Source organism: Ambystoma mexicanum, chromosome 10, assembly GCF_040938575.1.
Source record: "Ambystoma mexicanum isolate Mex_15411 chromosome 10, UKY_AmexF1_1, whole genome shotgun sequence".
Lineage (NCBI taxonomy): Eukaryota > Metazoa > Chordata > Amphibia > Caudata > Ambystomatidae > Ambystoma > Ambystoma mexicanum.
The window spans coordinates 1159028905-1159051982 of NC_090932.1; the positions used below are offsets into that span (position 1 = coordinate 1159028905).

At 48.1% G+C, this 23078-nt stretch overlaps 1 protein-coding gene across 1 annotated transcript in view; it reads left to right on the forward strand.

Annotated features, from left to right (window-relative positions):
- The window catches only part of SNRNP200 (small nuclear ribonucleoprotein U5 subunit 200), a 983530-nt gene that overhangs the window by 496543 nt on the left and 463909 nt on the right, over window positions 1–23078 (forward strand). Inside the window, exons 22-23 of the mRNA XM_069619090.1 lie at window positions 9496–9648; window positions 10264–10344. Of these exons, the coding sequence (XP_069475191.1) occupies window positions 9496–9648; window positions 10264–10344 (234 nt within the window). The remainder of the gene's footprint in view (window positions 1–9495; window positions 9649–10263; window positions 10345–23078) is intronic.

A 23078-nucleotide genomic window follows, 5' to 3' on the forward strand; every position in this document is an offset into this window, starting at 1 on the left:
CATGCTGAAAATATTCTTTTTTTAAATTAAACATCTATATTTGTTCAAATAAGTACTTGGGTTAATGTTATGTTGTTATAAAGCGCACTGTGCCATTTTCATATTCTGTAGTCTTTAGGTGCTTGTCTTGCACAATGTTTTAGAAGTCTTGTAGAAAATAAATAATCAAAGTAGGGCCACAAGCTGTTAAAGCTTGTGAGGTAAAGAAGATGTTAGCAACTCTTCAACCAAGACAACTCTCCACTGAGAACAAGTGAGGCTACACATGAGGTAAGTTCTCTTATACTGCACAGTACCTTTGGTTAGAAGAAATGGTTCCAGCTGGCTTCTGTTTCTGGGCAGCTCTGCAGATCCTGTGTTCCTGAGCCTCAGTCCTGCACTGCAATGGGACGATCGGTGTCAGAAAATGACCAACTTCTAGTCAGTGGCACTTCACGGTTTCAGCTCCTCGCGTCTCAGCAAATAGCATCACCGCTGGACCCCAGATGCAAGTCTAGATGAACTTGGCGATTCGGACCTGCAGCAGGGCTTAACCAGGCAAACCAACGGTCCAGGAGTTGCAGCAGCCGTCCTCTTCCAGCTAGTCTTCGGTTCTTTGATTCCAGTGGTCGACTCTGCTTTCCAGTCCAAGAGACTCGCCTTTTAAACAGTTTTCTCCTTTTCATTCCAGCCTAGCTGTCACTCATCCAGCAGGGTGGCTGTCCTTGCCGGACAGTCAGCCAGCCAATCACACCAGAGTGTATTTGGGTCTACTAGGAGACGAACCACAGGGAGTTTCGGGCACCTCCCTCGCTTCCTGCCCACCCCAGACACTCAGGTGCCAGAGGCGGTCTTCAGTCCTGAAGCCCGCCAAAGGCGTATGAACAAAGCGACCAAACCTAGTTTGGCACGCAGTGACAAACTCTGTTTAAACAAATGGGCTTAAGGCGCCATCTTGAAAATCATGGCTCCCACGATTTCTAGCTACCGGTGTTTGCGGTTCGGAATAATCATGGTAATTTGTTGTAAAACCACTGCCACCTGCCATTTCGATAAGAAAGGATAGCATTTGACTGCTACATGAGTTTCTAGACACAGGGATACTAGGTAACCCCTCCAGCACTCTATAGGAAGATGGTGTGTGCTGGGTCTAGGAATTTAAAAAGGCTAGTAAAGTCATTTTAACCTTACATTCTCTGGAAAACAGTAGTTTATCCCTGAGAAGGTATTTAAACCTTGGGAAGTCTAAAAAGACATCCGTGTCACTGCACTGGGGGTGCTGTGTAACGCACACAAACAGATGATGCCTATGGAGTTGTTTAAAACTCCATAACCAAAGAAAATAAACACAGAAAGCAAACAGCATTAAAAAGTAGAGTCCCGAAGTTCAGCAAAAGAGCTGGGAGTCTCTAAGGTAGAGAGGAATTAGCACATTTTGAGAATTCTCCCCAACAGGGACGCCAGCTTGTGTGCTTGACTACAGCTACCGCAATTGAAGATTTGCCAGTTGCCAGCTTTTTGACCAGTCCCAATGCAGTGCAGAAGTCCCCCAACGTCCTCCCTCTTGTCCCCAAGATTGAGGCCCAGGAACAGCGAGATCAGCAGGAACTGCCAGGAACAGAAGTCATCAACTGCATCTTTTTCTTCATTTGAAAGGTGCTGTGAAATGAGACTGAGTACTTACCTCTTGCGGCGAAAGTGCTTGAAATTTTCCCAACTTGCAGGCCTAGTCTGCTTGTGACCGGACATATGATTCTTCTTGCTACAAACTATTCCTAAGAACTTTTGCAGAGACTTTTCCGTTTATCTGCCAGAACTGCTTTGTCCTATTCAAGACTTTAGCCCATCGACTTTGGCCTACCCTATTAAATTGAATTGACTCTTTTGGTAACCTATGCCTTTTTGCTCCTCCTTCAAAGTACAGTACTGAATTATTTGTGTGTGATTATATTTCCTCCTTCTTATGAATGTTTTATAACTGACAGTTAAATAAATTAATAAGTATTTAACAAAGAAATCTTGAGTGTAAGAGTTTATACAGACTTATACCAAAGGTTGGTTTTGCTTAGTTCTGCCTCCGTGGAGTTTACCTCTTTCAAGTTCACCTGATTGACCAACTTCCAATTTTTCAAGAATTTGCTCTTGGTACTGTCCATTTCTGTTTTTATGATACCAAGGACACTACTGACGTTGCTTGAGTGTTTTCCTATATAAAATCAACCAGTTTCTTTTTACTATTGCTTCCAATGACGGTAAACATAGTTCATATCTTATTGATGCTATTGAAGTAGACGTTGGCAAACTCAGTACTGTCTTCCAAAAGAGGTCCTCTAGTTTCTGCCAAATTTCTTTTGGGATCGCCAACATCGCATCTGATCCGTATGTTAGTGATCAAACTACTTTCCCCTTGTAAAATTGAATGGCAGGAATCAAAAAGAAACAACCGTATTTCCTGTCAATAGCTCTAGCTTGTGACGATAGCTTCTTTGTTTTTTCCATTAAGTTTGCTTGCATTGGTACATGTGAGCAAACTCAAGGACTTAGCCTACATACTAGCAGTGGGCAGAGGTGGGGATGACCTGGGGGAGACACTGATGGCTTGGAGGCTTCTAGTCACACTTATTTGAGCCGCCTCGGACTGACTCGGGGGGAGATGACACATCAACAGGCGCAGGAAGAAGCACACCTTTAGAGGACACAATGGAAGATGTGGAGTAAGCTCGGGAGAATGGGGGGAGTAGAAGGGAGGCGATGGACAGGTCATATTATTGTTGTACCTATGACTGTTGATCATTTTCCGGTTGCTTTTGGTTGTTCATGTTTAAAATCAATACAAACTATAAATAAATAAAAAGTTGCTTGCATTTTTGTTTCACGTTTGGTATTGCTCAGTCACCCCCATTATCATGATCTTGGTGGTGGTCTTGTTTATTTCCAGATTGTTTTTAGTGATGTAATTAGCCAAGTTACTTAACTGGTGCTGGAGTCCAATTGCCGTGTAGTCCAGTAATATTCAATCGTCTGCATAGAAGAGGCAGGAGACTTTCACCCCTCCTATCGTTGGTGGAAACAAATCTGAAAGACTTCCCTATGTCACTGCACTGAAGGTTCTGTGTCACAATGTAAAATATGATGCCTATGGAGTTTGTCAGACTCCACAACCAAATAAAAAGAAACCCAGAAAATACATAACATTATTAGTACAAAGTCCCAAAGTTCAGCAAAAGAGCTGGGGGTCTCTAAGGTGGGGGGAATTTAGCACTAAACTGTAAATTCTCCCTAACACAACCCAATCGTGTTCTCCCTGGCCTTAGGCCGTCGGTCCTTGGGTCTGTAATCCTTCAGGGGTCTACCTAACCTCCCAGAAACCTTTTACCAACAACTTTACTTCCTGTTGGGCAAGGTTTGTATGCATTACCCTTTGGGACCACTACACACAACTGACTACAGGTGTAAGCAAAACCAACCTTTGGTATAAGTCTGTACTACAGTTTTTGGAGGAGCTGAGCAGCCAGGCTTATCTCAAGAGGGAATGTGACCTGTAATGTTACTCAGAGGTCTACAATCACAGGTCTACAGGTTTTCAAATAAACTCTTACACACAAGGTTTCTTTGTTAAATACTTATTAATTTAACTGTCAGTTATTAAACATTCATAAGGAGGAGGCAATATAATCACACACAAATATACTTCAGTACTGTGTACTCTAAGTGTCTGAGGCATTCAGAATACTTTGAAGTTGGAGCAAAAAGGCATAGGCTGTCAGAACATAGAAATAGTTATTTGAGTTCACCAGAAGTCAATTCAATAGGCTATGCCTAAGTCAATGGGCTAAAGTATTAGAAAACACAAAGTATTTCTGGTAGATAAACGGAAAAGTCTCTGCAACAGTTCTTAGGAATAGTTTGTAGCAAGAAGAATCATATGTTGGGTCACACGCTGATTGGGCCTTCTAGTTGGGAAGGTTTCAAGCACTTTCCCCGCGAGAGGCAAGTACTCTGTCTCGTTTCACAGTACCTTACACATGAAGAAAAAAAGGCATCGGAAGACTACAGTTCCTGGCAGTTCCTGCAGATCTCGCTGTTCCTGAGCCTCAGTCGTGGGGACAAGAGAGAGGACTTCTTGGGACTCCTGCACTGGGACCGGTCAAAAAGCTGGCACTGGCAAATCTTCAATTCCGGTAGCTGTAGTCAAGCACACAAGCTGGTGTCCCTCTCACTGGTTATTCGGCTTCCTGGAGCACTCTGAGGAAAATACAACCAGCTCAGAGAATGGTATCCAGGTGGCTTAATGTCGAGTTGATTGGTCCCACCAACTCAAAGGGAGAAGTCCTTACAGGGCTTTGCTGTCGAGATGAACTTAGCGATTCGGACCTGCAACAGGGCTTCACCGGGCAAACCAACGGTCCAGGAGTTGCAGCAGCCATCCTCTTCAAGCTCATCTTCGGTTCTTTCGTTCCAGTGGTGGACTCTGCGTTCCAAGCCAAGAGACTCGCCTTTTATTCAGTTCTCTCCGATTCATTCCAGCCTAGCTGTCACTCACCCAGCAGGGTGGCTGTCCTTGCCGGACAGTCTGCCGGCCGATCACTACAGAGTGCATTTGGGTGTCCTAGGAGACTAAGCACAGGGAGTTTCGGGCACTTCCCTCACGTCCTGCCCCTGCCAGATATGCTGGAGCCAGAGGCTCCCAGCAGCTTAGCTGGATTTTTGGGGTTTATTTTTTTCTCTCCTGCTACGTGAGACTCTTTTTCTCCCACTCTTAGACATGATTTGAGGTGTTCCTTTGACTTTTAATGTGTTTTATGGGCTATCGGGTCCCTTAACCCATAGTACTTCATGTGTTTTTGGTATGTGGATTACACAGCACCCTCCGTGTAGTAACCCAGGGGTGTCAGTGACCCCCAAACATAAACTCCATACCCTGGGACTGACTACTGTCTCCCAGGGCATGTAAAGTCACCATTGGCTTTACTAGACCCAAATTATGAACAGAAACCAGTACAAACCATCATATTGTGGACGTACAGGTCGGGGCAATTCCATTGCCCCGGAGTCTGTTCGAGGGGGCACGTCTCCTTCCCCCCTGATCGAGTTTTGACTGGTGGCAGTGGATACTACTTTTTATATTCGACCGCGAATATTTTCCTATGGGATTTTCCCATTGTTCGATGCTACCACTTTTTAATATAGCCTCGAACATACCGCCGGTTTATTAAATTAATATAAAATCACTGGTTGCTAATTTTTGCCGAAACTCGGTTCCAAAATAGCGTTTGTGTTCGCTTCTGTGACTCCAACCCAATTCGGGCCCTTTGTACCACTTTTTGGCGGGCTTCTCCACAGACGCCTCTTTAAGTGGTGCCACTCTGTCTGGGTACCACAGGGGGTGTGGGAGGGGGTTTAGGCACCCTGGACTGAGTTGCCTTGGCAACTAAAGTCGCACTCTTGTGTGATTGTCCCAAGTGATGAGCCGTCCGGCTCACCACTTAGCATGGTTGATTGACAGCTAGGCTGAATGAATGGGGGTTTGCTGCATAAAAGCAGGGCTTTGGGGACTGGAACTTCAGAAGTCGCCACAGGACCTAAAGAATCCGAAGAGGGACAAGCTGAGCTGACCTGCAACGACGACACCACCGGTGGAGCCCTGCTGAACCGTCTCACCACTTTTCCCGACAACAGAGGAGATCTCCAGCCCGGAGCGTCGTCTTCCTTTGACTGGTGGGGATAACTAGTTTGCCCGTCTTTTCGCCTTCCCGGATCATCTCGTGGCCGCCTTGCCTGTGCCAAGCACCCCGGCAACCGGGATACCACGGTTTTTCCACTACCGCAAATAAAAGGGTCTTACCTCCTAACCCGTTGAACTCCGCGGCTGGTTTCTTTCCTGGCAGTGCAACGACCTCCAGCTTTCCTCCACGTCGAGACCATCTCTTCCTCTGGACGACGCCATGACTTGCACCTGCTGCCAGGAACAGCTGCCCCCGCTGGAGGATCCTCTCCACTTTTAAGGTACTGTGTCCGCCTGGCCTCCCTCGCAACGGTCTGTGTGGGGTGACTCTTAAATTCTCCACTTACCACTTGGGTTGGCCCTAGGCTGGCTAACTGAACTTTTCTGAGCTGACTTAATTCTTTGCTGAACTCCCTGCAAGACTTTTCAAGACTTTTTAGCTGTGTGATCTTGGGCGCATTGGTGCTCTGTTCTTTCTAAGAGGGAGCCTGGCCTCTGAACTTTTTGCTCACAAGTAGACTTGACTTTCCTGCCTTGCTGGGTGCTTCTAAAGTATTGTGTTGTGTGCTTTTCCTAATTTCTGCCTTTTCCCCTCCCTTTTTCTTAACTTATTGGAGTGCCATCTTTAGTTAAGCGCTCACCTCTGTCTGGAAATAAGTGTTGCTAACTAAGACTTGTTTAATAAGGAATAAGGGATGTACATCTAGTAATAGTGACTGTGTGTTGAATTTACTTCTTTCTGTGCTAGTGTAATTTACAAGTGTGTCTTTAAATAAATAATTATATACTTTTACACCAAAGCTCTGGTCAGTGTTTGCTTGTACTACTGTGTCTCTGTACCTATTGTGTATCCTCTGCATACTGCCTAACTCATCTTGAGAGAAGTCTGACTGCTCAGCCACAGCTACCAGGTAAATCTGGGTGGTACAGACTGCTACCAATTGGGTTTACTGCCAACCAGCTGTAGTCCTAAATCTTTTGCAGTGGTCCCTAAGGGAACTGCACAGGTTTCTGCCTAACACCCATCTGGACATCCCCTCGGAGCTGGTTGTATTACCTCTACTGCAGATGCTGGAACCGATGAGCCTGGAAGAGATACACCAGAATGTGCCCGTTGCTTTTAACTTGGCCAAGACCTCTAGGAAAATCCTCCGGACTCCCAGTAAGCAGGACTGACCAAGCCTGAGCCACCTCAACAGAGTGCTGGACCCCAGATACAAGGAAAGTCCATCTCGACAGCCAAGATTCTGCTTTGGTGCAATTTGATGAGACGCGAGGAGCTGAAACCGCGAAGTGCCACTGAATAGAAGTTGGTCCTTTTCTGTCGCCGATTATCCCATTGCAGTGCAGGAGGACTCCAAACGTCCTCCCTCTTGTCCCCACGACTGAGGCCCAGGAACAGAGGATCTGCAGAGCGTGCAGGAACAGAAGCCAGCTGGAACAGTTTTCTTCTAACCAAAAATACTGTACAGTCTAAGAGAACTTACCTCTTGTGTAGCCTTACTTGTCGTGGTTGCTTCAGTGAAGTTGCTAATAGCTTCTTTACCTCACAAGCCTAAATAGCCTGTGGCCTTACTTTGATTTCTTATTTTCTACAAAGACTTCTAAAACCCTTTGCAAGACCTTTACCTTCCTCTAAGAAGTGCTTCGGCTCACCTAGACGTTTGTCCAATTAGCTTTCGCCTGGCCTGGCTCCCTGAATGATGATCCTTCCCTCTAACTTTGTGTTTGGTCTTCCTTCCAGGAAGGGTTTAACTAACTTTACATTTGGGGGTTTCAAAAGTACTTACCTGCTTCAGAATATTTGTGAGATCTCTTGTTTTAGTCTAATAACCTTTTCTTTGACATTTTCTTAAGCCTGGTTCTAAATGCAACAGTGACCTAGTTATTCAAGTCATATGAGGGTGTAGGAAGTGTGTGTGCCATCCCAAAAGGGTACTTACTGATTTAGAAACATTAATAATGTGTATTTTGGAGAGTATTTGTGTGTTGCTATTATATTGCCCCTTCTGAAGGAGGCTTACTCAAACTGACTGTTAAATTAATAATTGTTTTATCAAGAAGTCTTGTGTGTAAGAGTTTCTTTGAATACTTGTCACCGCGAATCTGTATAACTCCCCTACAGCTCACATTGACCCTTCTTGAGATAAGCCTGGCTGCTCAATCAGGCTACCAATCTATGTAGTACACACTTATACCAAAGGCCGGGTTCGTATTGCCAGGAGGTCAAGGTTGTTGTGGTGCACCCAAAAGGTACTGCTCCATATCTTGCCTAACACAGGGCTTCAAACTTCGAATAGCAGGGGACCTCTGACCCATTTGCAGTCCAACGTCTGAGTGAACGAATCCTCCCATAACTTTGGGGATCTCCAGTTGGACCTCCAGATGCACAATCCCACTCATCCAAGTCCCTTCACCAGAGTGCTGGAATGAAGAACCGAGGAAGATCAACCGGGCGATAACCGTCCTTTGTTGGAGCTGATAAAAAAAGTTCCAAAACAGCAGACCTGCCAGAGACATCGAAAAAATCCAAGCTGAGGGTCCTTTCTCGTGACTGGTGCTGTGACATCCCGTTCAGAGTTCCTACTTTCGTCACCAGACCAAAGAAATAAGGAGACTGGATCTGTCGCTGCTGCACAGGCAAGAATCCAGCTGGATTTACTTCATCTAACCTAAGTTACTGTGGGGCTAAAGGTAAAACTTGGCTTAAGCCGAAAAGTTGGTCCAGTGTGACTGGAGCGTGTTAAGGTGTATTTGTGGCTACCCATACCTCTGGTCCAAGCTTGACAGCTTGTGTCCCATTAGTGAGTCGTGTCTGTGTCTCAGGAGGATAGCTTATGGGCAATGTGCTCGCCTTGGAAGCAAAACGACATGGAGCAACACAGGTTCGATCCCGGTTCCACGCTTAGAAACTTCTCAGTACTAAGCGCGTTATAAATAACCAATTACAATATCTTGCTCAGCATTTTTATACTCGTGACTGAAGTGTCCTGAGGAACGTTTCCTTTCCTGCTGCTTCTTAAGCTTTTTTCCGACTCCTACACTGACTTTTGGCTAGTGAGAGATTGGACTTGCTGAGCGTTGGAAGCCTTAAAGTGTTACTTGAATGTGTAATATTGCTGAAGTGTTTATGACCATCCTTTTCCTTCCTACAAACTTTGTCTGTCTCTTTACTATATGAATGCAATTTCCATTGATCTGTAGTCCATGCGAGTGCGATAGTACAGATAATACTGTAGAACTGTTATTGTCATTCTCTGTAACAATTGTAACCACGAGCAACTACAATTGAAAGTCACCTTTTGAAATTAATTGTTAATAATACTTGTGTTTTGGTTAGTGTAAAATAATATTTAATTTCCTCCCTTGTGTATATAAAAAATCTATATTTTAATATAACTTTCAGTGTGTAATATTTTCTTTGGACTATTGTATTTACTGGCATCAGTGTACTTATCTACAGTTCACATTCTCCTCATGAGATCAGCCTGGCTGCTCTTCCATTCTACCAAGAACCTTTGGGTAGTTCAGACTTGTACTAAGAGTTGAGGTCCTGTAAACCAAGGGATAGTGTTAGTGTCTTAACGCCAATTTGACTTTAGGAAAACTCCCCTAACACCAAATAAGCTAATAACTTAACAAGTCTTCCTAGTTTAGGCATAACTTTTGTAGTAGACATTTTGAAGGTAGATCTTACTTGGTCAGGTTTCTAAGCTTGCATTTAATATCTTTGTTTTAGGATTAGCTTTGATGCTACAAGCCTAAATTCTTTATTCCTTTGCTATTTGCAGGTGACAGAGCTCGGGCGTATTGCCAGTCACTACTACATTACCAACGAGTCAGTGCAGACTTATAATCAGTTGCTGAAGCCTACACTCAGCGAGATTGAGCTTTTCCGCGTCTTTTCACTGTCCTCAGAGTTCAAGAACATCACTGTCCGGGAGGTATGGTTTAGATTGTGATGTGAATTGTGTTTACACTTCATTGAAGATTATATGTTGTGAGGCTGTGATGCTCTGCAATTTAAGGTGCCTTTATAGGCACAGTCGGCATATTTTTAGATATTTTGGTGGATTCTGTGCTTTTAAGAGGGTAAGTTATTTAGTAGTGCTTTGTATTCGAGCTATGTTTGCTCTGGGAATACACGTAGCGGGTTACAGCTGGAATTATCTGTTTGGTGCAGTAGTGACAAATGACTGAACTGTGGATTACTTCATCTTGTGGCAGATTACAAGTTCTGAGTTTTGACTAAAGACAGCTGAAGCATAGCCCTAGTAGTCGTATAAATGGCATTCCTAAAAATGTACACTCGCTACTAGCTATTTGCAAGGGATGAGTTTCTGGCGATTAAATAAATGGTGTGCTGTGTGCATGTTAATAACGGAGGGGCTAATTCCTTTGCATGCTAGGCTAGCAGGTTGCTATTTGAAAGATTTACCACTATATGGGCCTTGCAGGGGTGCTTAGGGGTAAAGTTTGTTCCTCATTGAATCACTTTAAGATGCAAGTTGCCTTGCTTCAGGTTTTCATGTTCCATATTTTTTTTTCATTTTGGTCAGGAAGAGAAGCTTGAGCTGCAGAAACTTTTGGAGAGGGTGCCGATTCCTGTAAAGGAAAGCATAGAGGAACCTAGTGCCAAGGTAAATATCAACCATCAAAAAGTCCCCGCACCACCTAGCCAGTGGTGAAATTACACACCCATCCTTCGAATGTCTGGGTAAATGTCTTCCATTGCATCTTGTGTGCTGGCTGGGGTGAAGTGTAACTGTTGTTCTGGGCTCAGTTTGCCTCCTGTTTTCCACCACAGCAACCTTGTTAGGTCAAAGTAATTTATCACTCCCCCCTTTTTTTTTCTTTTTTTTTCCTTTTGGCTTTTTGGAACCAGATAACATTTTGCTGACAAGGGAGTGGGTGTGGGAGGGGTTGGGGGGACAGGGATTAGGTCGTCCCTCAAAAGATTCTATTGTTTAGTGTCCTGCCACAAATAGTTCATGTGGGTACACCATAGCAGGGGTACATCCCAGTGCAAGTTCTTCACCCTAAAAGTGTATTAATGTCAGAGGCTGGTGACTGCTTTATATTTCTTATTTGGCTGTGCAGCAGTGTAGTCTTTCTACCCTGTTGATAGTGTTAAGGATTTTAAAGGGATGTCACTCTCCAGACCAGGATCCTTACTACTGGCCGGGGATGCAGCGCACAATCAAAATGCTTTCATTTTATTATGAATTCAATTTGAGAAGGCACCCAACTTGTCTCTCACCCACATTTACAAACACCCCGGGTCACAATGGACCATGAACCAGGCTGGTGTGTAATAATACAATATTTATTTATTTTAAAATTTCAATGAAAATCTCACAAATTTAATATGGGGCTGCAATCACCAGTGTGCTGATAATTACACTGTAAAATGATAGAACACACTTAGTTTGACCTTTACATAAAAAAACCACTGCACAATTGAATAAAAGCAAGATACTTTTCGGGTGTTTATTTTTCTTCCAATAGCATAGTTAACCGCATTGTGTGGGTAGAAAGGCGTAGCAAGGAGTCAGGTATACTAGGCAACAAACAGAATTAAAATCTGATCTTCCACCTCGGAATGGGAGGCAAAATCGGATTTTAAAAGCTTTGAAATTGAGCAAAATAGCACTCGGAATTACTAAGTACTTGTTTTACATGTGCGGTTGGATGAATGGGGTAAAAATGAGTATAGCAGTATCAAAGATGTAAGCACACTAGCAAACTACAAGGCAAAGTACTAACAATGGGCATACAGTTCAGAAAATCAACCTTGGAAGGAAAAACACAGTGCAGCCAAATCACACGTGGAGAAATTGCATTTGCTTATTTTCACAGGTTCAAAGTGCCAAAGCAGCTTGAAAAATTGGTTACAGACAAAATCGGAATGTGGTTTTGATGCGAAGGGACAAATGCACATCACAGGCATAATATGAAAAGGAAAGGGTAACTCTGAAGGGAGGAAAGTATGAGATTCTTAAAGAGGAAGGAAAATCGGTTTTGGAAAGGAAGTAAGTCCTACTGAGACTAGATTTTAGTGGCTAGAAAAGAGGAACACCGCCCGTGAAACAGGTTAAGCTGCAGTCTTAACACCCACACGCTGCGTCTCCCTTTATGTGGGAATTCATTAGTTTATTCCAAATACGACTAAGGACTTATGTAATGGACTAAAAGGATAGGAAAGAATGACGCTAACACATGGAGATCAAAAACAGAATGCACAGAGGATTCTGACCTTTTAACAAGTGACTAGGTTACTTATGGAATTACTTATAGGGTGGAACAAATGGCTATGCATTGAGTATTTTGGACAGCCAACCAGGTTTCTGGAGAGTGGGACAAGTATCTGGTCACGGTACACAGCGGCAGGCTCTCCTAGAAGGGGACAGCTGGCAACTGTGGTCTGGTCTCTGAAGATAGTGAGGTGCATCAGCTGGGCAGAGCAGGTAGCACTGGAGAGTCCCAATGAGGATTTAGCCACCCCCCCCCTGGATTATGGAGATATTTGTAGTGCTTGTGTTCTGCAGAGTGGTTCTGCCTGGATAGGAGGGTCTGGATCAGCTACCCCTGTCCTGGAAGTGGAATCTGGAATCTTGCAGGCTGAATCTGGAATGTCTGGATCTCTGGACGCACAGGAGCTGGAAAAGTCAGAAGTCTGTCGAGAGCTCTCCATGCCTCCCCTTTATATAAGGAGCATGAACTCACAGGATTTTATTATGGAGCAGAACTAAGCTAAACCTACTTCTATGAATCGGATAGGTCAGCCTGTAATGTCACCTCCTCCCTGGAAGCAGATTGAAGGAGGGGACTCCGTTATATGGGGTGTGTTTTTATGAGGTATAGAGCCATCCCACAGTTACTTTTGCCAAAATCAGTTATGACGCAAAAATGCACCTTTTTACAATTGTTACGCTTTTGAAAATCACACGGGCAGATTTCATATTTGACACAGAACATGGCATTCCAACTCCCAAGTTTGTACGATGTTTATTAGTCCTTCTAATAAATCTTTGCAATTTTTGGTGGGAATCGTTTCACCTAAAATTCTACAATTTTATACAGGTATACAGATTATCACAGGGCATGTTTTCATTTATTTTCAAAGCTGCCCCATGTATACTTTTCCCATGAACTGCATTTTTCTGGCGTTTGCGTCTCCAATCTGCTAGGAAAAGCTACGTCTTATTTTAATGGCACAAACATTACATTCGAACGGTTAAAATTTCGCATTTGTGTTTCCAAGATAAGTCTTAAAGTGTATTAAATAAGAAAAGTCTTTTGACCCATGTGGCCTGGCTTTGTCTTCCAAATATGGGCATTACTTCCAACCCGCAGCCAAATGTCAGGCTTTAGTCAGCCTTAGTCCAGTGTTGCCATGGATTCGCCTTTGAAGCCCTTCAGTTTGAGTTGAGGGGAGGTGTCACCAGGACTTCTCACCTGTGTGTCCTGGAAGTCCATTGTCTTTTGGCTGCAGAATGCTGCTTCGTCTGACGACGGTGTTACATTCTCCAACATGGGGTCTGGCATGGATTCACATGCTCATGAATATTCCCTGTCAGGCCGGTAAGCCTCAGTAAAGAAAAAATCAGTATCTGTTTCGTTTGTCTTTCTTAGTAGTAACCAATCACTGGTCTCTGGGTCATACTGCCCCCAGCCAATGACTGCCCTCTCCCTAAGCCCCGCCCCTGAAAGCCATCCGCAGATTTTTACCACACGTTCAAGTGTTCGGAGTCCTCGTGCTATAGCTCTCGAGCTTTTACTGCGTTTTGTGTTTTTTCAAGGAGTTTTATCTCATTTTGTCGGTCAATCGAGCCTCAAGCACAACCATTTCGTCTTCCGATCAATGGGGACCCGTTTCGGAATTTTATACGCCCCTCAAAGGGCGAGGTTTTCATCGAGTTACACTTCTTGGAAGATTCCAGAAGATCTGAGGCCCACCTCATGGACATGGCCCAGGACAAGGGAAGCTCGACACCCGGATCCAAGCTGTTCAGGAACTGCCCTGGATGCGGATTACAGAATGTTTTGAAGGAGGACGAGCATTCGAGATGTCTACTGCCTTCACGAAGACAAGACGCACGTGGAAAAGGACTGAGGGAACGTACATGAGGGATCGTTGATCCCGCCTCGCCAGCTGGCTGGAGAAGGGCCCAGCAGGTGAGAAGAAGTCTAAGCGGTCTTTAAGTCCTGTGAGGGCACCCTGGCGATGGGGGCCCCAACAGAAGGCCAAGCACTGCAACTCTGCGGGCACCGGGCGCGCCGAAGGGTCGGGCTCCCCGGCTGCCAGGCGGGGCGCACTTTCACCGACGCCATCAACCACGAGCCAATGCTCTGGCTCGGGAAAGAGAAAATCAGAGAACCCGGCTAAGCATCTGGAGAGGCCCCGGTCGATCTAGAAGGGATCAGCCGAGGGGGAGCGAGGCAGTGACCCCTCCCCCAAGGTGAAGGCCTTGATTCACCCGGTGAGGGCCTCTATTGAGGGAGTCGCGGCGGCCCTTCCGAAGCCTGTGGAGGCTAACCCAGTGGAGGCGACCTTGGGGCCCAGAGTTTCCCTGCCGCCACGGAGGGAATCCCCTTTTCAGCCCATCGATAAAACCCCCGTGAAGACCCCGGTGGAAAAAGAGGGGGGGGGGGGCGGTGGCCGACACGGATACTTATTTATTTATTCAAATTTGTTGAGCGCACATCAGCCCAGAAGCATTGTGGCGCTTGTTACAGACATCTTAGTTGCAAAGGAAACCGTAGTTACAAGCAGTACATAAATTACAGAGGAAATATATACAATAGCAAGGCAGTATATTTACATGGCTTCCTGAAGTTTGCTAGTTATTTAGCAAGGAACAAGGTTTTCAGTTTTTCCTGCGAAAGATGGGAAGTGAGTTTTCCGTTCGGATGTCTGAAGGGAGAGCGTTCCATGTCTGTGCTGCAATGTAGGGAAAACCTAGACCTCCGGCTTTGGCTTTTTTGATGCGTGGGGTGCAGAGTAGGTTAGCGTATTGCGTCCTAGTGGGACGAGTGGAGGAAGGTTTGAGGATGGTATCTGAAAGATAGGGCGGGGCGGAGAGGGAGAGGCATTTGTGAGTGAGGGTGAGGATTTTGAGGGTGATCCGTTCTTTGACTGGGAGCCATTGGGCTGAGATCCTGGCCTGGGTGATATGCTCTCTTCTTGGGATACTAAGAGCGGCCTGGAGAGCGTTGTTCTGTGTGAATTGTAGTCTATTTAAGTTTTTGGCTGATGTACATGCTAGGAGAGCATTGCAGTAGTCCAATTTGGCTCCAATGGTTGCCCTCGCTATGGAGAGGCAGTTAGGTTTAGAGAGGTAGGGCTTGATGGCGTTTATAAGTTTGGTGGTATGCGGAAGTGATAGCGCTGACTTGTCTAGTCATAGATAGCGAAGAGTCAAGGTATACTCCCAGTGTCTTGACGGCTGTGGACACGGGGATGATGGAGTTGTCAATTGAGAAGTTAGTGTACAGTTTGTCCAGTTTGTCTAAGGTGTACTGTTGACCTAGTATCAAGATTTCGGTCTTGTCACCATTGAGGCAGAGGCCATTAATTGCCATCCATGCCTTGATGAAGGAGTAGATAGTGTGGAGTGCCTTTGCGTCTTCATTGTATGAGCCTGAGAGGGGTAGAAGTACTTGTGTGTCGTCCGCGTAGTTCGTGTAGGTGATGCCGTATGAGTCAAGTTTGTCAAAGAGGGGCTTGGTGAACAAGTTATAGAGTGTGGGTGCAGTGCAGGAACCTTGAGGGACCCCGCAGTGGATTGTCGTGGGTGTGGCGTTAGCGAAGTCCGAGAAGACTTTCATGGCCCTGCCTTCGAGGAAGGAAGTGATCCAGGCGGCAGCTTCTTTGGAGAAGTTGGCTGAGTGCGTGAGGTGGGAGGTGAGAATCTTGTGATCAACCAGATCAAACGCGGCTGAGAGATCTAGAAGAAGCAGAAGAGCCGGCTTGCCTTTGTCCATGATTTGGGTGATCTGGCTCTTCAGATCTACCAGGGCTGTTTCTGTGCCATGTCCTTTCCGGAAGCCCGATTGCCTCGTCCCGAGGATGGAGTGGGTTTCCAGAAAGTGTTGGATTTGGCAGTGTGCGGCTTTGTCCAGTAATTTCAGCAAGAATGGCATAGTGGTTATTGGTCTATAGTTGTTGGGTTGTGAGGGGTCAAGAGTCGGTTTTTGGCTGGGATGATGCCTGTTTTAAAGGACGCATTGATAAATGCCGTGAGGAGCGGCGCAAGGCAGTCTGCGCAGTCTGAGTAGTTTAGGTGGGCAAATGTCGCCTTTGCATGGGGAGGGTTTGAGGTTTATTAGAAGGTTAATAACTTCTCTTTCAGTAACATCTCTGAAGGAGAAGTCAGGTATGGTGTGCTTGGAGGAAGTGGGTGGGGTGTTGGTCAGTTTGGTTCCTGTCTGGTGAGGAAGTGCTTTGCAGTGGTCTTTGAATTTCTTTTGGAGAAGGTCAATTTTGTGAAGCATGGCAGCTTGAATGCTGGTACACCACGCTTCATCTTTGATTATTTCATCTGGAGTATTAGGGGGGGAGATGAGCTCATTAAAGATTGTGAAAATCTCTTTGGAGTGTGACTTGGCATTGGCGATACGAGTGTTGAAGGCGTTGGCTTTGGCATTGGAGATAGCTCTCTTGTATTGGTGGGAGATTAAATTGAATATGTTTTTGGTATTGGTGCAGGGGTCAGTCTCTGAGGAGGAGCTGGTTGAAGTCGTTCAGGGCCTCAACAAGATGTTCGAGGAGGTCCGGTCCCACAGGGAGAATCCGGAGGAGGCGGACCAAGAGAGCGACGGTGGGGCCGACGAGAATCCCGTGGCGGAGGAGCAGCCATTGCGCCAGTCGCAGCCGGTGCCCGAGCCTCAGGACAATTCGGTGGCCATTTTGATGGCAATCCAAACCTTATGCACGGAGATAAGGACGAGATTGCCTCTCACCCCAACGGACGACTCAACAGAGCCGGGAAGCCCCCTGAACAAGCAGGAGAGTTCCTCCTCCCCCCGCCTTTCCAGCCCTCGCGGCCCGCTCAGCCTTCATCTCCTTTCCCGGTCCCAGGGATGCCACAGGAACGGATACGGCCACGGCGGGGACGGATGATGACGACGGTCGTGACGACGGGATGGGCCTTCCATCACCACTGCTTCGGGCCTCCCGGCCGACGAAATTGGCTCCTTCCACGCCATGATTGCCAGGGCATCCAAGCATTTTCAGTCTGCCCTGAGGAACAGAAGAAGGAAGGTTTCCTATATCGGCGGCGTGAGGCCAAGAGGAAGACGTTCCTCGCGGTACCATTGATTGACGACATCTGGGAGGAGGGACTTACTCTCCTGAAGAACCCATCCACGACGCCTGCCAAGAGGGATTGATACGAGAAGTAGTACCGGGTCCCTGATTCCACCCCTTTGTGCCTTAGGGCACAGCCGACCCCGGATTCGGTCGTGTCGGCGGCAGCCAAGAAGAAAGCGGCGGGGGCATCATCCTCAACTTCAATCTCCCCACCTGACGGCGAGGGAAAGAAGCTGGACGCCATGGGACGACTAGTCATCTCGTCTGTGGCGATGACAATTAAGGCGGCCAACGCCCTAGCGATTGTGGCCTGCTACGACTGGGAGCTGTGGTACAAGATTGCTCCCCTGCTGGACTTCCTACCGGACAACAAGAGGTCGGAGGCCGTGGAGATCCTGCAGGAAGGTGAGGTGGCGTTGGACCACGCCATAACGGTAGCCATGAATATCGCTGACACTGGATTCCACCAGTTGGGCAACAGTGTTTGCCTTCGACGGCGGGGATGGCTCGAGGCAACTGAATTCCGCCAGGACGTGCAAACCAGAGATTTGGGCATGCCCTTCGACGGAAACAACCTGTTTGGAAAAACAGTGGATGAGTCACTTCAGGCCATCAAGTCTGACACGGAGACGGCTCGGGCCTTGGGAGTGTTGCAGCAACGACGGCTGCCCTTTCGGAATGCCAGAGGCAGACAGGGTGTCTCCAAGGGATCCGGCGGCGGCTCCTCGACATACCACCAGGCGGCCCGCTCCTTGTCGCAGGAGGCCTACAGAGGACGCGGCAAGTCAGGAGGATCTCGTCGCCAAGGCGGCAAGGCCGCCTCCAAGCAGGACTGAACCGGCCGTAGCGTCGGGCCCCCACCTGAGCACCCCGGTGGGAGGCCGGCTGGCGAAGTTCGTCAGTGTGTGGGAATCCATCTCCACCGACAGTTGGGTGCTGGATGCCCTGGCCCAGGGGCACACTCTCGAATTTCTAAAGTGCCCCCGCATTCCTCCCATGGCCAGGAAGGAAAATCACGTCCCTCAACTGCTGTTAGAAGTAAGGGCAATGCTCAAGAAAGGTGCAATTGAGCTCATCCGCAAGAGGCTCCGGGGCTCCGTAGTATACTCAAGGTACTTCCTCATCAGAAAGAAGACAGGCGGTTGGCACCCCATCCTGGACCTGCGGCGGTTAAACTAACACATCAAGGCGCAAAAGTTCAGGATGGTCACCCTCCAGCATGTGCTGGGACATCTGGAGGAGGGCGACTTCCTATCGTCGCTGGACCTGGGGGATGCTTACTTTCACATCCCCATTCTAAAAGGACAACAAATGTTTCTCAGATTCGTAGTCCAGGGGCGGCACTACCAATTCAAAGCCCTGCCATTCGGGCTGTCGGCACACAGGGTGTTTACCAAGTGCCTCGCACCAGTGGCGGCGCAGCTGTGCCTGCGGGGGATCCACGTCTACCCTTACCTGGACGATTGGCTCGTCCATGCAAGGACAAGAGAACTCGCCGCCGAACACACAGCGGAGACTGTCCAACTTCTCACGGACCTGGGATTCTCCATCAACTACTCGAAATCCCACCTGGTCCCGTCGCAGGTCGCACTGTTTCTGGGAGCCAAGCTTGATACAGTGGCGCGATTGGCCTCGCCGTCTGAGGAAAGGACGAAGGCCATCTTGGGCAAGGTGCAGCGCCTGCTGGCCACGGACGTGGCCAGGGTGAGATCCATCAAGTCCCTGCTCCGAATGATGTCCTCATGCATCTACCTGGTGCGCCTGTGCAGGCTACGGATGCGTCCTCTACAAGAGTTCCTCGACACCCGTTGGATACAAGCGACGGGCAGCTTCGAAGACAGGGTCCTGCTCAACGAGGCTTTCCGCCAAGCGGTCCGATGGTGGGGCACCCGCGCGCTTCTCGCGGCGGGCAAGGACTTTGAGACCCCAGTACATCAGGAGACAGTGACGGACGCCTCCCTGGAGGGATGGGGAGCACACATCGGAGATCTTCACGTGAGAGGCCTTTGGCTCCGGAGGAGAGGTCACTCCACATCAACATCCTGTAGCTCCGAGCAGTGTTCTGGGCCCTCAGGTTGTTTCTCCCATCCCTCAAGGGCAAGGTGGTGAGGATCTTCACCGACAACACCACCACAATGTTCTACATCCGGAAGCAGGGAGGCACCAGATCCTCAGCCCTGTCCAAGGAGGCCCAGGATCTGTGGCACTGAGCTGTCGCCCAGGGGATGTTTCTGGCGCCCTTCCATCTAGCAGGAATAAAGAACGTCATCGCTGACTCGCTCAGCAGGGAGCTGCGCTCGTGCCTCGAGTGGGAGATGCGTCGGGATCAAGTGGATGACTTTTCCAACAATGGGCCAAACACCAGATCGACCTGTTTGCGATGGCGACGAACTCCAAGTGCCAGAGGTTCGCCAGCAGGTTTTTCCAGCCGAGGAGCATGGGCGATGCTTTCTCGTTCCCCTGCGACGGCCTGTTCCTGTATGCGTTCCCTCCATTGCTGCTCTGACTTATCAACCAACTCTAGAGGTCCCGGTGCAGGATGATCCTCGTCGCACCGGCGTGGCCGACACAGATCTGGTTCCCGGACCTTCTGGACTTGTCAGCGTCCCCCCCCCCCCCAGTCAGACTGTCGACAGACGCAGATCTTCTCTCCAGAGAAGGAAGCGCCATCCTCCATCATGACCCGGAGTTGCTGAACTTGCAGGACTGGCTCCTACAGCACTAGACTTACAATATCCCGGCAGACGGCAAGGAGGTTCTTGCAAAGGCCAGGGCGTCCTCAACTCTAGTGCTATGGACACAAGTGGAAGAGGTTCTCTCTGGTGCCGTGCACAGAAGATTAACCCTCTGCGAATTACAGCCCCTCAGGTGCTGCCGTACCTGCTGTCGCTGGCCAAGGCGGGGCTAGCTCACGCTTCCATCAAGATCATCTTGCAGCGATTTCCCGTTACACCAGACCTACGCGAAGGTCATCCCTGTGGTCTCATCGCCTGGTGAAGGAATTTATGAAGGGACTGTTCCGATCGTTCCCGCTGTTGAAGTCTCCGGCCCCAGCGCGGGAGTTCAACGTGTTGCTGACCAGGCTCATGGGGCCGCCATTTGAGCCTCTGCATTCGGCACGTTTAAATTTCTGTCGTGGAAAACATCGTTCCTTGTGGCCATCACCTCTGCACGACGAGTGGGAGAGATCCAGGCCCTATCCTGCAAGCCTCCATACTTGAATTTCCACGTGATGAGGGTGGTGCGGAGGACGCACCCCTCCTTCATGCCCAAGGTGCCATCAGACTTCCACCTCAACGAGCCATTGGTGTTGCCAGTTTTCTTCCCGTCGCCTTTGTCGCCGGCCGAGAGGACTTTGCACTCGCTGGATGTAGCTAGAGCGCTGAAGTTCTACATGGACCGCACAAAGAGTTTTCGGAAGACATCACAGCTTTTTGTGAACTTTGGACCTGTGAATCAAGGCAAGGCCCTCTCGAAGGCTTCCATTTCCAGTTGGTTCTCCGGCTGCATCATGCACGGTCATCGGTTGGCATACTGACCGTTGCCCGGCCGTCCGAGAGCCCATTCGAACAGATCGCGATCGCTGCTACAACAGCGTTCTTGTCTGGTGTGCCCATGCTGGACATCTGCAGGGCTGCTACGTGGAGGTCGATGCACACCTTCACGAGATTCTACTGCGTCAACCGGAATTCCAGGGAGGAGTCCAGGGTCGGCCAAGCAGTGCTGCACAACCTGTTCGCCTGAAGGTGGGCCTGGTGAGGAGGTAAGAGTTGCTTAATGTTGAGTTTATGTAATGCTTAATGTTAAGCCTTGCCACCTCCCGTGGTTGTGCATGTGTATACTGCTATGTATTCTTATATTCATGAGCTTGTGAATCCATGCCTAGATCCCATGCTGGAGAAGTCACAAGTTATTAACCTGTGACTGTTCTCCAGCATGGGTCTGGCATGGATTCACATGCGAACCCTCCCTCCTACCCCTCTGCGGCTCTTCACTTGGTCATACTGCCACTTTACGTGCTACCAAATCTGAGGATGGCTGCCAGGGGCGGGGCTTAGGGAGAGGTCAGTCATTGGCTGGGGGCTGTATGACCCAGAGACCAGTGATTGGTTACTACTAAGAAAGACAGATCAGAAACGAAACTGATACCGATTTATTCTTTACCGATGATTCCCGGCCTGACTGGGAATATTCATGAGCATGTGAATCCATGCCATACCCATGCTGGTCAACAACAGTTACAGGTAAGTAACTTGTTCCTTCTCCCCCTTGCCCATTCATATTTTCCAGGGGGATGGTCCCCTTGGGGGAAGATGATCCGGTTCCCAGGAAAGGCGGGGCCCTGTGAAGCCAGGGCCTGTCAAACCTGAAGCTGGCCTCACAGTAACTTTATTCATTTATTTTTCCCTTAACCAAAAAGCAAGTCTTTTAGTAATACATATTAGGTATATGTTTAAATCAAACCCCCATCACATTTCTATGAAAGCACAAAGCCTTAGTTTAACATTTCACTTTTTATAAGGCATTTTCTCGATGATCAAGGGGAAGGAAATAGGCAGGAATTTTTGGGCCTCACACAAGTCTTCCAAAAAAGAGGGGGTGGGCATTCTCTTGGGCAAATCCATGCCTCTTACAGAAGTGGAGACGAAAAGGGGCTTTGGGGGCAGATTTCTTGGCATAAAGGGGTTTTCCCAGGGGCGGCGAATTACTCTGGCAACTATATATTCGCCCAACACTGGCCAGGTTCATCCACAAGATCCTGCAGGTTATGGACGAATGGGCAGAAGGGGCAATGATCCTTGGCGGAGACTTTAATCTCATCACGGACCCCCGCCTAGACTGATGGTCAGCTAAGGGGACAGGGACAAAGGAGCCCACGAAAGAAAACCTCGCACTGAGGGATCTCCTGCAGGAATATTATTGGGTCGACATATGGCGAAGGTGTCACCGGGCACCTGGTGGGTATACATTTTTCTCCCCCACACCAAACGTATACTAGAATTGACCTATTACTGGTGTCAGAGGAAGGAGGAGGTGTGATAAGCGGCCCAGCGGTGGAGTCAGTCACCTGGTCAGACCACAATCTACTGGTCATGGAATGGCGACTACAGGAAATAACGAAGTCCTATAGATGGCGTTGCAATGACACCCTCTTGAGAGATCAAGTATTCAAAGAATTTCTCCGAAAAGAGATTGAAGCCTATTTTACAACAAATGACATGGGGGAAATGCCGATGGCCACGGTCTGGGAGGCGGCCAAGGCCACATTTAGGGACCTCATCATAGCTGAAGGCTCCAGGAGAAAGAGGGAAAGGGCTTTGATCGAATCCAAGCTACGGGGATAATTGCAAGCCCTTAGGACACGGCTTACTAAGAATGACATAGATAGGGCGACCCTCCTGGGGGAAATGAGACAAGCCCTACATATAGTCTTAATTGGTGAAGTGGTTAAAAAAATTGAGATATACTAAGCAGCGATACTACGAAAAGGGAGACAGAGTTTGGGACCCTTCTGGCGCATAGGCTGAGGGGGAACAGGGGAGACAGATGGGTGGAGGGTATCAAAGAGGGGGGAGGTAATATCCACACCAAAACTGAGCGAATACTACAGTCTTTTGTGGGGTTTTATCAAGAATTATATACCAATCAGGAGGAGGGCCCCCCATTCGAGCTCCGGAAATATCTGGAAGATCATGCTCTCCCCCGGCACACCGAACTAGAGAGGGGAGGTCCTGGAGGGGGATATAACTGAGGAGGAGGTGGAGCAGGCCATCAAGCGGTTGAAAGTAGGTAAGGCCCTGGGGGGGTGGACAGGTAGGAGGGGGTGGGGGGACGGGTAGGGGTGGTGGTATACCGCTGATTTCTTCAAGCAATTTAAAGCGGTTTTGATACAGCCATTGACTAAGCTCTTTAATCAGATTAGAAACTCGGAGACCATCCCGCCAACGTTTCTACAGGCCCTGATTACAGTTATACCAAAGCCGGGCAAGGACCCCGCAGACTGTGGATTATATAGACCCATTTCACTTTTAAATGTGGACGCAAAAATATTTACCATAA